Source organism: Antechinus flavipes, chromosome 5 (assembly GCF_016432865.1).
Source record: "Antechinus flavipes isolate AdamAnt ecotype Samford, QLD, Australia chromosome 5, AdamAnt_v2, whole genome shotgun sequence".
Lineage (NCBI taxonomy): Eukaryota > Metazoa > Chordata > Mammalia > Dasyuromorphia > Dasyuridae > Antechinus > Antechinus flavipes.
In genome coordinates this window covers 219,725,248-219,740,050 of record NC_067402.1, presented here as the reverse complement: position 1 = coordinate 219,740,050, position 14,803 = coordinate 219,725,248, and the positions used below count along the sequence as shown (strand labels likewise).

Below are 14,803 nucleotides of genomic sequence, written 5' to 3'. Positions count from 1 at the left end.
TTTGGAAGAACTTCAGGAAAGGTCTGTCTCAGTTGGGCAATAGGAGAGGTAGACCAGCACATGCACAGCCCAGGGAAGCCCAGGGCAAAGAATCCTCTGCAGATTGGGGAAATCTACTAGAAGACTCTTAGTCAAAATACAGCAGTGTTGGCTATTCTGTCCCTGTTCAAAAGCCAGTGGATCAGCAAACTAGCTATGAGATCTCCAACACAACTATAGAAGGCAAATAGTGAGCCCCTGAACTCTGGCATAATAAGCAGGATTTGGTCCGGCTCACCCTGCATGGGAAGAAAGCCAACCAGCCCCAGGACAGTGTGAAACCTCTGTAGTCTAAAGAGGAAGCTTGTAAACATTTTGGCCTGTCCCTTAATGAAGTATCTCCATTTTACAAAAGAAACTGAGGTTAAAGAGAAGCAATGTAACTATGATCACACAGCTCATAGAAAAATTTCATACTCAGAACTTCTGACCCCAAGATCTAGGCTCTATCCATTCTACTATCTTCCAGAATCAGTACCCAATCAAGGAAGACCAAAAATCCTTCAAAATATGACAAGAAACAAATGAGATACTAGAAATAATAGTTAATATGAAATAAGTGGAGATGCTTGAAAAGACATTCAAAATAATAAAATGGTCTTTAAGTAGATTTTCTAAAGCAGAAATCATTATTGTTGTTGTCATTTTTAGTTATGTCTGACTCTTCATGACCCCATTTGGATTTTTTGACAGAAATACTAGGGTAGCTTGCCATTTCCTTCTCCAACCCATTTTACGGATGTGGAAAATAAGGGAGAGAATTAAGAGATTTGTACAGGATCACACAGTTACTAAGTATCTAAGGCCAAATTTGAACTCAGGAAGATGAGTCATTTTGACTCCAGGCCTGGTACTCTATCCACCTCACTGTCCAATAAAGCAGAAATACTTAACCTTTTTTTTATTTTATTCTTCTCCAAGACCCTTTGACAATCTGATGGACTACTTCTCAGGCTAATGATTTTAAATTCATAAAAAACTTAGGATTACAAAAACAGCTAAAAATTGGTAAAAATGAAGATACAATTGTTTTTCCATTCAAGGCCCTCTAAAATCTAAAATTTGGGTAAAGAACACCTGCTATGGAGCTTGAACTTTAGACCTTAAAAGTTGAATAGTTTAACCTTCAAATTTTAGAAATGAAAAAAATTAAAAATTAAATTCATAAGAAAAGCCGAGTAAAAATGTAGTAATCATTAATGGGGCATAAGGTGGTGATATTTGCATGTTTGTATCTTAGCTACATAAAACTGCATGCAGTGGTGTACCTTTTTTGGTACATCAAAAGTTATCTTATAAATATTACACTGATGCATTTTTTCTTGCATTTGAAGATTGTATAGAATGTTCAAAATACTAGTATAATTGAGTGGTGTCACTGAATCTCAGTTTTTTAAAAAAATAATCACAGAAACATCTGCCTTGTGAAATCATGTCTTAAAGAATTTTCTTGATACAATTTCTGGTGCTAAAAGATAAGAGATATTTGTCTACCTTACATATTAAAAAAAAATTTAGTTTATGATGCTAAATGAAGTGAATAGAACCAGAAGAACATTTTAACACAGTAACAGTAACATTGTATGATAATCAGCTGTGACAGATTTAGCTCTTCTTTGCTATGATCCAATGATCCAAGACAATTCCAAAAGAATCATGATAGAAAATGTCATTCACGTCCAGAGAAAGAATTAATGGAGTCTGAATGAAGATCAAAGCACACTATTTTCTCTTTGGGATTTGTGTATTTCTGTGTTTTTTCTCCCTGTTGTTCTCTGTTTGTTCTCTATTTCTCTGTTCACACATGACTAATGTGGAAATAAATTTTACATGAATGTACATGTATGATTATATCAAATTGCTTGTTGTCTTGGGGAAGGGAGAGAGATAAATTTCAAAATCAAAAATTCTATTAAAAAATCAATGTTGAAAATTGTCTTTACATGAAATTAGAAAAAATAAAACTACCTTTAGTGTGCAAAAAATTATAGAAGAGAAAGGGAATGTAATAATGATAAGTTTGATAAATATAGCTATTAAAACTTTAAGGTTTCATAAAAAGCATAACCTACATTATCTTGTTTGATGTTGACAGCAACCTCATAAGTGGATATTTTTGTCATATTTTACAGATAAGGAAATTAAGGCTCAGAGAGGTTATATCAGCTGCCTAGCTAGTAAGAAACAATTCAAACCCAGGTTTTTCTGTTTCCACATCCAGCATTCTAATCACTACATGAAGCTAAAGTGAAACAAATATCCTTACCTTCAGGGAGCTTACATTCTCTCTAAATCATGAGAGTTTCTATAAGAAAATTTAAAAAGTACAAATCCCAAAAGGAACTATATATGTGTGCATATTTACATATATATGACGTGTGTGTGTGTGTGTGTGTGTGTGTGTGTGTATTAACCAATATTGGAGACAAAAGTTATTTTCCATTATGGAGTTCCAATTTCTTTTTAAAGATCTCTTTTTAAGAAGACTTCTCAATACGTTTCCTTCAAATATTCATAAAACTTGATGCAACAGAATTTAAGGAATGTTTTTCATCATCTTCCATCTCTGAAAGAAAAGAGATTCTGCTTTTCTTAATCATAAAAAAAAAAGATGATTTCCTCCCCTCCTGCCACTTATTTTTTGAATTTCATTGAACTCTTCAAATTTCTAGATTTTACAAATGACTGGTGGATTTGACTGATGAATTTTTACCTTCTGCCAGTAGAAAGATAAAAGCTTTTGATGCTAATTCCTGAGTATCTCCTATTTTTAATAGAATGTTACTGGTATTTCCAAAGTTTTATTTAGGGAGGGAAAAGGATATGTCTCCCTCTTGTGGAGATTATGTCAACTACAGTTTATATATCAAAGCAAATCTTAGCCCTTTTCTCCAAGATTTCTGATTCTCATCCTTTCAGTGACTGAGATTATTAAATCCACCTGGAGTCGGTCCACCTTGAAAAGACAGAGAGAAAATAAAGCGAAGCCCAGATGAGAGTAATTCCCTAAAGTGTTTTCTCAGAGACACATACAAGATAGAAATAGGTATAAAGGAAAAGGAGATGAAAGAGACAGAGAGGTAGGCGAGGGGAGAGGTAGACAGAGGTAACCAAAGAAAGGCAGAGATAGAGACAGAGACAAAGAGAGACTCCCTTGTGATTGTCACAGAACAATATATTTCCTTTACCTTTATAGATATGGATAATGGCGACATCCTTGAACTCCTGAAAGATAATCTCCTCTGGTCATATGCTCTAGAAAATTTCAGTCAGCTTTTGTATGAACAGTGGACTCTCTGCCTTATAAATCCCAACTGGAATAGAATCAGCATCAGGCACTTTGGCACATGAGAAGAGCTGATTGGCATTCAAAAATATTTTCTTCTGTTGGAAATTTGGCTAAAGAGGGATTGAATTGAATCTGACCTATATAGACATTGACTCAGGCACTGATTGATGATAGTCTGTTGAGAACACTATGGAAGTATTCCAACCATTGAGCTAGGATTGTTTCCTTTTCACAAATCAAAACTGAATAGTTGGAATGCACCATAGGTCTTTGGCCCAGAAATAGTCATCAGGGCATCATAAAGTGCTTTAGTTTGTTATGATCAACATATAATTGATTTCATCTGCCTTCTTACTGAACCAAGAATTCTGCATCTCTCTGAGCTTCACTTGCAATGTAATTTTAACAGAATTAAAAGCTGCCCTCTTAGAGACAAATAAACTATCCTGCTGATAGACCCTGCCAGGGTGCTTGGAGTACAAACAATGGCTGCATCATTGTTCACCACAGGCAGTTGTGTTTATGAATTTGGACAATATTATCTTATGTCCTGTGGTGATTGGTTAGGGCAATCACTAAAGCTAGATATGGGCATAATAACTACATATTTAGGCTGCAAATCCAGAGAAAAATTTTGAAAGCTGTATTTGAGGTGATAGTAGCTGGTCCTCATTAATAATTACCCCCACAGAAGATCATTGGTTTAGAGCCATAGTGTATATGACAATAAAGAATCTCCAGAGCAGTTTGGAACTATGCCCGAAGGGCTATAAAACTGTTGTATTCCAAAGAGATCATAAAAGAGGGGAAGAATCCACATGTGCAAATATGTTTGTAGTAGTTCTTTTTATAGTGTCAAGGAACTGAAAATTAAATGGATAGCAATTAGTTGAGGAAGGATGGAATATTATAGTATATCAATGTAATGGAATATTATTGTTCTATAAGAAATAATGACCAGATTGATTTCAGAAAAGCCTGGAAAGACTTATATGAACTGATGCTGAGTGAAGTGAGCAGATCCAAGAGAACATTGTATAAATAACAGCAAGATAATGCAACGATCAATTCTGATAGACTTGGCTCTTCTCAGAAATGTGGTGATTCGAGACAATTCAAGATTGCATGGAAAATACCATCCACCACCAGAGAGAGAACTATGGGACTGAATATAGAGCAAAGCATAGTATTTTCACCATTTTTTGTTTGTTTGCTTTTTTTGTCTCATATTTTTCCCCCAGCTTTTGGTCTGATTTTTCTTGTATGTCATGACAAATATAGAAATATTTTTTAAAGGATTTTACATGTTTTATCTATTTAAAACACAAAATCTTTCAAAAATTGTGATGTTGTCTTCTTTTTTATAATATAATGGTTCTCTCTGGGAGCAGGTTTCTTGGGGAGGTTTTCTGGAGTCAGCTTTAATATCAGTTCAGTTCAATAATCACCCCAAATGATTAGCCAGGTGTTGAAAGTTCAGATCTTTTATTGCTTCCTCCAAAATAGCCCGGTTAGTTTTCTTGGTGGCCTATCTCTCTGCTTGGTTCCAAGAGCTCCCTCCGAATGTCTCCAAATCCAAAGATTTGTTCTTCAGCCTCCAGCCAGCACAAAGGTAGACAATGGAATGAATCTGACTCCACCTCTGAGAGTGGGCTTGTGGGCTTCCTCCCAGAGTGTTCTGCTTTCAATCTTTTCAACTGAACTCTCGACTGAGCCTCTGTCAGCTTCTTATATATGATCTCCCAAAGGTTGACTCCTCTTCTGAGAGAGTGGGATTATGGGATCTGAGAGTAGGATTATGGGTTTCTGACTTACGAATCTCATACTGAATACTGACTTGTGAATCTCCCAAAAGTGTGGACTCCATTGAGTACTTAAATATATTAGTGAGCTAGAGAATTTGCTAAGTATCATGCTAAATTAGGCAACTGACTTATCACTTTGTAAGGATTCTAACAAAATTTGATATTGAAAACTTCTTCTTGTTATTGGAAAAATAAAATACTATTGAGGGGAAAGAAAAGAAAAGAATGTTTAAGTATGGACTTCCAGAAATACTTCCAGGTCTTAGCATAGCTACACATGGTCTTCGTTTGTATTCTGGGGTTTATTTCTGTGCTAGGATTTTGAGGGAATAGTTTCTTGGCAGAGGTCCCGGCACCAATGCCTACAGAATAATCTCAATTTTAAATATAGTTGCATGAATTGTGATGATGTCAAATTCTGAACAACTGCACAAATGTGTCTGAAATAGTGAGTTCCTGAGCACCAAACAGTTGTATAGGAAACTGGAAAATGTTCTGGAATAATGTCCCAGAACTAAGAAAACTGATTGTGATTGATAGTAGGTATGCTTGGATCCCTGATACTCGTAGGAAATGAGAGGACAAACCTAGATCAGGTTTAAAGCCAGATAAATAAATAAATAAACAAACAAACGAATGAATGAATGAATAATAGACCTAGGTCTTTTCATAATATTAAAATACAAAGGATTAAGACAAAGTAGGTAGCTGAGTATAAGATTAGACATTTCAAGAGAAAAAGGTATGATCAAAAGGCAAGATTCCAGGAGTATCAGAGAATTGACTCAACCTGGGCTTTATCCTTTTATGGCAGCAGAACTATTCTCAAACCCCTTCTTTGAAGCAACTTATGATCATAGAAAGATGCCTAGAATATTGAGAGGTTAAATTATTTACTTAAACTCTCATAATCAATATGGGGCACAAAGAGAAATTGAACCCAAGTCTTTGAGCCTGGCTTTGAGGACAGATCTCTATCCACTCTGCTTGCTGCCTCCCAAAGTGAATCTTTAAATAGAGATTAAATGATCAAATGCCAGGAATGCTATGGACAGAATTCATGATTTGGATGATATGACCAGTCAAGTTCTCTATTATTCTGAGTATGTAAAAAACTAGTGAAAGGTGAGGTAGGAAAAAAGAAAAAAGCATTATAAATGGAAGAGGAGAAGGCACAGATGTCTACTTACCTCACCATCAACTTACTTTTTGCCTTAGGGCCAGTTCTGTCTTCATCACTGAAAATCATTTTTATTAAGCAACACTTGATCAACTCCAGCTTTGAAAGTCATCCATTTATTGTTTTAAGCCCAATTTTCAAGCTATCATTCAAATTCTCTGTCCAATGGTGTCCTTATTATACATATATATGTAGAATAACTGAACACATTTGAAGCACAACTAAAGGAATACTACCTCTTAGTAAAAGAAATTTTCCTCACATAAGTCTGATAAAAACTCACAGGTTCTGAAAACACATGTACAAACTTATATAAAAAGAAATGAGCAGAACCAGGAAAACATTATACACAGTATCAGAAACATTGTGTGATGAAAACCTATGAATGACTAAGTTCTCAGCAATATAATGATCCATTACAAGTATAAAGTATTCACAGAGGAAAAGGCTATCTATATCCAGATTTAAAAAAAAAAAAACTAATGAAACATTTTTATTTACTTTACTGTTTTTTGAATTTTTTCCTTTTGATATGTTTCCTGTTTCACAACTGTGACTAATATGGAAATATGTTTTACATAATAAAGACATGTATAATCTATATTAAATTGCCTATCATTTTTGGAAGGGGAGGAAAGGAGGAAGAAAAAATTGGAATTCAAAAACTTGTAAAAAATGGAGGCTAAAAATGTCTTTACACATAATTGGGGGAGAGAATAAAATACTATTTAAAAAACTGACAGATTTACAAAATTTCACTCAGGAACAAGTTATTTGGGAAATATTTGCTTCCCAATAGTTCCAACTTCCTTCCCCTAACTCCTTGAGGACTATTCCTGCTCTGAGATCTTGCTTAAACTGTTTGCATAACATTAATTAGTGAATTCTGAAAATTGGTCCCCAGGGAACTATTGCATATTCCCCAGCTGATTGCTTTCCCATGCCCAACTAGACTTACCCAGAGTCTGTGAAGAACAGAGAGATAAAATCATCGTCATTCCAAGTATTAAAAAGCTTCAAGGCCACAAGTTTCAGATGCTGAGATGCCAAGTGGAGTATAATAAATATCCAGAGTCTCAACTCAATCTTTCAAGTTTCATCACCATAAGAACATTGTTTCAGAGTATGTAACCACATTTCTTCTCCCCAAATGATGAAATGCATTGTGATTCTTTTTAGTGCGAAGATTAGAGGAAAAGATGAGCTTTGATGTAAGTAGGGCAGTATCTACAAAATATTAATGGCATGTTCTCATCTGAAATACACCTCAGTTCTTCAACGCTATTTGGTATCAGCATTCTTAATATAAGACTCATTAAGATATTCAATTATTGAATGGTAAGAGTTCACATTGAGGCCTCAGTTTCTCTCTCCCAACCCCCAGTTACAACCCTCCATCCAGGTGTCCCATGGGCCTTCAGCAGTCGCTCCATTGTCCTTCAGAAAAGTCTCTGATCTCTCTTTCATCAGGAAATTGCTTCTCAAAGCTCCGGGTAAAACAGGGAGAACCTATTGCTTTCAGATACTAGAGCAATAGTGAAGACCCTTTCCAAACTTAATTGGAGAGGAAAAGAAAAATGGGTTTCCTTTTCTTATTATTGTTTTTATTCTGACCTAAAAAACAGCAAATAAAATGTGCATTTGCATGTACATGGCAATGTATGGCAGGAAAGGAAAAGAATATATTGGACAAGAAACTATGTCTCTTATTAAGAATGAATTAACCTGTCACTTTCAAAGTTCTACTTTTGTCTGTGTTTCTTTTTTGCTTTCTGTCTTCTCATCTGCATTTTTAAAAGAATATCTCAATGACATTTTTCTTTCTTTTCTTTCCCTTATTTCTTTCTTATCCCTACCTTCCATTGTCTTACCACCCACCCTATTCTCGTTGGAGGAAAAAAAAGCACTTTGGAATAAATATGCATAGTCAAACAAAGCAAATTCCTACATTGGATCCAAAAATGTATGTTTTATTCTATATGCTGAATTTATCATTTCTCTATCAGAAGGTGGGTAACATGCTTTATCATCAGTCTTCTGGAATTGTGGTTTACCATTGCATTGATCAAAGTTCTCATATCTTTTAAAGATGTTCTTTATATTATTAGTATTATGTAATTTTTTTGTCCTGCTCACTTCATTTGTTATTAGTTCCCACAGGTCTACTCAGACTTCTCTGAAACCATTTAATAGTTTCATCATCTATTTCATCATTTTTATACATAATAACATTTTACTTTGTTCATATGCCATAATTTGCTTATCCTCTTCCTAATAAATGGATATTCCCTTGGTTTCCAGTTCTCTGATACCACACAAAAGCTGCTATAAATAATTTTGTATATATTTATCCTTTTTCTCTTTCCTTGATCTTTTTTGGGTTATAAGCCTAATAATGGTATAACTGGATCAAAAGATTTTGTTTTGTTTTGTTTACTTTTGGAGTCTAGTTCCAAATAGCTTTTCCTAATGGTTAAACTAATTCATAATTACACTAAGAATGGATTAATGAGGCTTTTTTTCATCTCCTGCAAAAAAAATGTCCTTTTCTTTTTTGTCATTTTTTACCAAAATGATGAATGTGAGGTAGATCTGTGAAGTTACTTTAATTTATACTTCTCTAACTAGTGGCATTTTGGAGCATGTTTTCATCTTTGTTGATAGACTGCATGTCTTCTTTTGGAAACTCCCTCGTTATATTCTTCAACTATTTATTAACTGGAGAGTTTTTGTTGTTCTTATGAATTAGAATCAGCTCCTTATATACCTTGCATACAAGGCCTTTTTCAGTAAAACTTACCACATAGATATGTTTTGCTTCTAATTTTAATTACCCTGAGGCTCTTTTTGTAAAACTTTTTAAATTTCATATAATCGAAACTGCCCATTTTCTCACATAACCTTGCATATCCCTTCTTTAATTCTGAAGTCTTCCCCATCCATAAATCTAAAAAGTACTTTTTCTTTGTTCCTCTAATTCGCTTATCATTTCATTCTTTATTTCTAATTTCCATTTAGAGCTTTTCTTGGCATGCAGTGAGCATGCTCTATACCTAATTTCTCCCAGATAGCTTTCCAATTTTCTCAGAAGTTTTTGTCAAGTAGTAAGTTCTTACCCCAGTAAATGGGGTCTTTGGTTTTTATCAAACATCAGACTAAAGCAATGATTTGTTTCTTTATACCAAGTGCTAATCTGTTCCACTAATCAACCTCTCTGTTTTTAACCACTAACAAATCATTTGAATGATTACTATTTTATGGCATAGTTTGAAAGCTGGTACTACTAGATATTCTTCCTTCACATCTTTTTTCATATAAATTTCATTGTTATTTTTTTTGTGGCTGTACAGAAGGATCATTTTTGTAGGTGGATTGTAATGACTCTGAGTAAAGAAGTAGATAAAGAGAGCTATAGAAGGGAAACTTGGCTTTGAGAGATTGCATTTAAATTTAAAATTTAAATTAAATTTAAATTCTAAGGACAGGTAGGTGTCACAGTGGACCCAAGCACCACCTCTAGAATCAGGAAAACCTGAGGTCAAATTCAACCACAGACACTACTCAAGACTCTGGGCAAGTCACTTAACCTCAATTGGCTCAACCAAAAAAAAATCGTTTATTGGTTGTGCTATCCTTGATAACTCACCATACTTTCTTAAGGAACAAAAGGTAAGACATTTCATATGGTTGTGAGAAACATACCTTTAAAACACCAAAAACCCCCTGTGAACTATTATCAAGCTATGAGGCTGTCAGGTATACAATCTAAAGTAAAAGGGAGTCAAGATGATATGGTAGATCAGGTGGTGAACTTGACACTAGAAAGATCTGGATTGAATTTCTAACTTAGTCATTAGCTGAATTACTATGGTGGAGAGAGGAATAATTTTCATTCTTGTAAATTAGGATCTTTCCTGTATTCACAGGAATGAAAATTATTCACAGAAAATTAATAAAAATGAGACAAAGACTGGACTAGTTCAAGTGCAACTTCAGCCACTTATTTGTCCATGTGACTCTGGGCCAGTCATTTAGATGCTCTAAGCAAATGAATCTATTGAACAAGATTACTGGGCAGCTACATGGCATGGTGAATAGAATGCTGGCCCTGAAGTCAGGAGGACCTGAATTCAAATCTGACCTCTGACACTTAATATTTATTAGCTATGTGACCCCGGACAAATTACTTAACCTCAGTTTCCTTACGAAGAAGAAGAAGAAGAAGAAGAAGAAAACTTTGACATATAAAATGTTCATTCTATTTCTATTTTCTGTTTCTTATCTTGTGGATTTAAAAAAATGCACTGCATCAAATGATACAATTTGGTCCTTCAGGAAAATCTTAAATGCTGATCCTTCTATTACAAAACGTCTTAAAATGTTATTAAAATGTGAGATATTATTTATCTATTATCAGGACCCAGTAAATCAACACAGTCAAGAGGCTTAGAAACTCTAGACATAACTCTAAAAAGCAAATAAGAGAATAGAAATTACTTAAAGTAAACTAGGTCCTGAAACTAGAATTCTGAAAACCTTAGATCAAATCCGGTTTCAGTCATTAGCTATGTGATCTTGGGTAAGTCATTTAACCCTCTGTTTCTGCTTGTTTCCTCAACTGTAAAGTAGAGATAATGACATCACTTCCAGGGATATTATAAAAATCAAACGAAATAGTTGTGCTATTTCACAGTATCTAGGACATAATTAACACTTAACAAATGTCTATTCCCTTTCCACTTAAATGAGTTTTCTTTGCCACTTCTATTTATGTAAACTTGTGCAAGACTCAATTTCTTTGGGGTTCACTTTCTCCCATCTATAAAATTTGGGCAGTATTTCTTCTTAGAATTTAGTTACAAAAGTCCTGTAATCTCCTGCCTTCTTAGACAAGGAAGTATGGCAGATATGATGTACATAAAGGGCATCCCTTCTAAAGTACCCCATTGCCTTGTGTCTCCCCAAAGGAGGAAAGGGAGGAGAGGAGAAAGGGAAGGAAAGGTAAGGAGAGTTACAGAAAGAAAAGAAAGAGCCCTATTCATATCTATCCATTAAAAGTTGAGTGAAGATCAGTGAAGAACACAGAACATTAACAACATTGTAAAGATAAATAACTTTAAAAGACTTAAGAACTTTAACTAATACAATGACCAACTATGATTCCAGAAGTTTGGTGATGAAGGATGCTGCCACTTCCTGACAGACAGATCATTCATTCAAGATGCAGGGTGAGACATTCATTTTTGAATGTGGACAATGTGAGAATTTGTTTTGCTTGACTATATGTGTTACAACAGGCTATTTCTTTTAAATTGCCAGGAGATGGGGATAAAAGAAAGAAAGTAAATGCTTGTTATTTGAAAAAAATAAATGGAATTGCTGTGAAGAGATCATAGATTTAGTATTGAGAGGGTCATCAAACCTAACCCCATAAGTTTATAAATGAAAAAACTAAAGCCCAAATAGGCTAAATGATTCTTTCAGGATTCAAATTCAGGTCTTCCTGATTCTGGAGTTAGCATTCTACTGACTACAGGGCAGAGGCTTACATGAACTTACAATTTTGCTTTACTAGCCATCCATGAAGTGCTTGATATTCAAACAGAAATTAATAATTAATTGACAATTAATTTATAAAATCATGAAATGAGGGTAGGCATGCCTGATTCAGGGTCAAAAAAGACCACTATTGGTACAGGAAATAGAGTGGCAATCACACTTTAATTAAACACAGAGCATATTGGGGCAAAAAGTCCATAAAAGCATTGACAAGAAATGAAAAATTGGTACAGAGGCAGACTCAGGGGCATGGGGACAGGAGATGTGATGGTGAAAGAAGGAAGAATGGAGAATAAAATGGGGGAAAAGATAGAGCATATCATTTACATAACCATGGGTTAGAATTGGTAGCACTCAGCAGTAATGGACTGAATGAAGATAGAAGAATACTAGGGTAAGAAGAGCATGAGGTCTCACTTTTTATAGGGTTTAGGTGAGAAACAGACCGATTCCTATGTGTGTCACATTGGGGTTAGTTCATTAACATACCCAAATCATCTCAACATTTTCAGGAAAATTTCAAAGTTAGAACTCAAAGTTATTAGCACCTTTTTTGCTAATAAAATTTGCTAATAAATCTGTTGATCTAGAGCAACAGAGATCTGGAATTTATCTGGAACCCTGACAACAGCACCTACATGGCTTTTACTGATTCATCACATCACAGGTTAGGAATTTTGGTTAATATAGGATACAATTTGTAAATTCTGCTTCTGTGATCTTTGGAATGGTTTGCACAGGACTTCTAGGTTCCTCTTTGCAGTTTCATTTCCTGCAACTGATCCTTTATAATGACTACTCATAAACTTACTATAATGACTAGAAAGCTGTGGAGGGTCAGTGGGAACAGAATTACATACAATTTTAATATAAATAACCTTGATATTTATCAATCTTGATGCTTCATTGTTTACTTCAATCAATGCATGCTTTGAAGTTTACATACAGTTATCACTTCTATATCATGAAAGTGAGGGGTATGGTGCCTTCCCATCTGGAAAATCTGTGTAAAGTTTTTGGGCCTTCCTTCATTTCAGAGAAGGCTTAATTATTTTGGTAGATAATAAATTTTAAAAGATAAAATATGTTGATATTATGCAATGCTATATGTGTATTTTATGCATTTCTGAGTTTCTAAGCTTTTTTCTGTCATCTTCTGACTTCGCAAAATTTTCAAAAGAATTTCCATTTAATTTCTTATGTCAAACTGCAATATATCAGAATCATCATGGGGAAAATTGAGATGTGGAAAGGAGAACTATAAATATCAAAGAGGAATGTTGATGTTGAAATTTCTTTTACTTGTGTTATATGAAGCTTTGTTTTTTAGTTTTTTCAGGTCTTGGTGTTAATAGTCCAAATAAATAAATATTCCTGGGAAGTGGGGGAGATTTCTGACCTGTCTCATTTGCCCCACGTTTGTACATGGAAGGAAAATGACCAAAGCCAATGATGGGCAATGAAACCAAAATAACTGAGTTCATCCTCCAAGGATTAACAGATACTGAGGACCTGCAGATGGTAGTTTTCCTGCTCCTGCTGCTAGCCTACCTGATAACAATTTCTGGCAACTTGACCATTATCACTCTGACACTATTGGACACCCGCCTACAGACTCCAATGTATTTCTTCCTCCGGAACCTGTCCTGTTTAGAGATCTGGTTCCAAACAGTCATCGTTCCCAAAATGTTGGTCAACATCGCCACAGGGACCAAGACTATTAGCTTTGCTGGCTGTATCACCCAAGACTTCTTCCATATTTTTCTGGGGGCCACTGAATTCTTCCTCCTCACTGCCATGTCATATGACCGCTACATTGCCATCTGCAAGCCCCTTCACTACCCAATCCTCATGAGCAGCAAAATCTGCACACAGCTCATCCTCACCTGTTGGTTAGCTGGCTTCTCTGTCATCATTATCCCTCTGGTCCTGACGAGCCAGCTCCCCTTCTGTGACTCTCACATCAATCACTTCTTCTGTGACTACACTCCTCTGATGGAAGTGGTTTGCACAGGGCCAAAAGTCCTGGAGATGGTAGACTTCACTTTGGCCTTGGTAGCCCTCCTCAGTACCTTGATGTTCATCACTCTGTCTTATGTCCAGATCATCCGGACAATCATTAAAATCCCATCACCCCAAGAGAGGAGAAAAGCTTTTTCCACCTGCTCCTCTCATGCTATTGTTGTCTCCATGTGCTATGGTAGCTGTTTCTTCATGTATGTAAAACCTTCTCCAGGCAAAGGAGTTGATCTCAACAAGGGAGTCTCATTGATCAATACAATCATTGCTCCCCTCATGAATCCCTTCATCTACACCCTCAGGAATCAGCAAGTCAAGCAGGTGGTGAAAGACTTGATTAAGAAGTTTACTCGACTCCAGAACAGGTAAGAAAAAGAAGCAGCAGCTTTCTCTACTTTGGGCTATGAATGTTGCCAAGAACAGAGTGGAGTGGTCTCCTCAGAACAAATCCACAGCACCTGTGCCCAAGAAGCAGGATCTAAACTTCAAGCCACAGATGATCCCTCTTCTCTGAACCTGGAAAGTGTAGGTTACCTTTAATCCACAAGGAAAATACCCTGCTGTGAAAGTCTGTGAAAGAAACACCTCTCTTAACTGATTATGACAGAAAGATGCTCTTGCTATTTCCTAGAACACAACCAGAGTAAGAAATATGGAAAAGTTAATATATGTTCCCAACTTTCCCAATTAATCTAAAGATCATAGATTTGGATACAAAAAAAAAAAAAAAAGCATGGAAATCATCTACCATTACACATTTAGTAGGCACCTACTATTTGCCAAGCACTGTGCTAGTCAATGGGATTGCAAAGAAAAACTGAAATAGTTCCTGCTCTCAAGCTTATATTCTAGCAGGGGACACAGTATATATAGGTATTGTATGGCTGTATCTGTGTCTGTGTGTGTTCAAGA

At 35.4% G+C, this 14,803-nt stretch overlaps 1 protein-coding gene across 1 annotated transcript; it reads left to right on the top strand.

The window, feature by feature from the left end:
* Positions 1-13,324: 13,324 nt before the first annotated feature.
* LOC127538693 (olfactory receptor 2AP1-like) lies at positions 13,325-14,260 on the top strand. The gene has a single exon (XM_051962449.1). The coding sequence runs from the start codon at positions 13,325-13,327 to the stop codon at positions 14,258-14,260; it is 936 nt and encodes a 311-aa protein (XP_051818409.1).
* Positions 14,261-14,803: the final 543 nt, after the last annotated feature.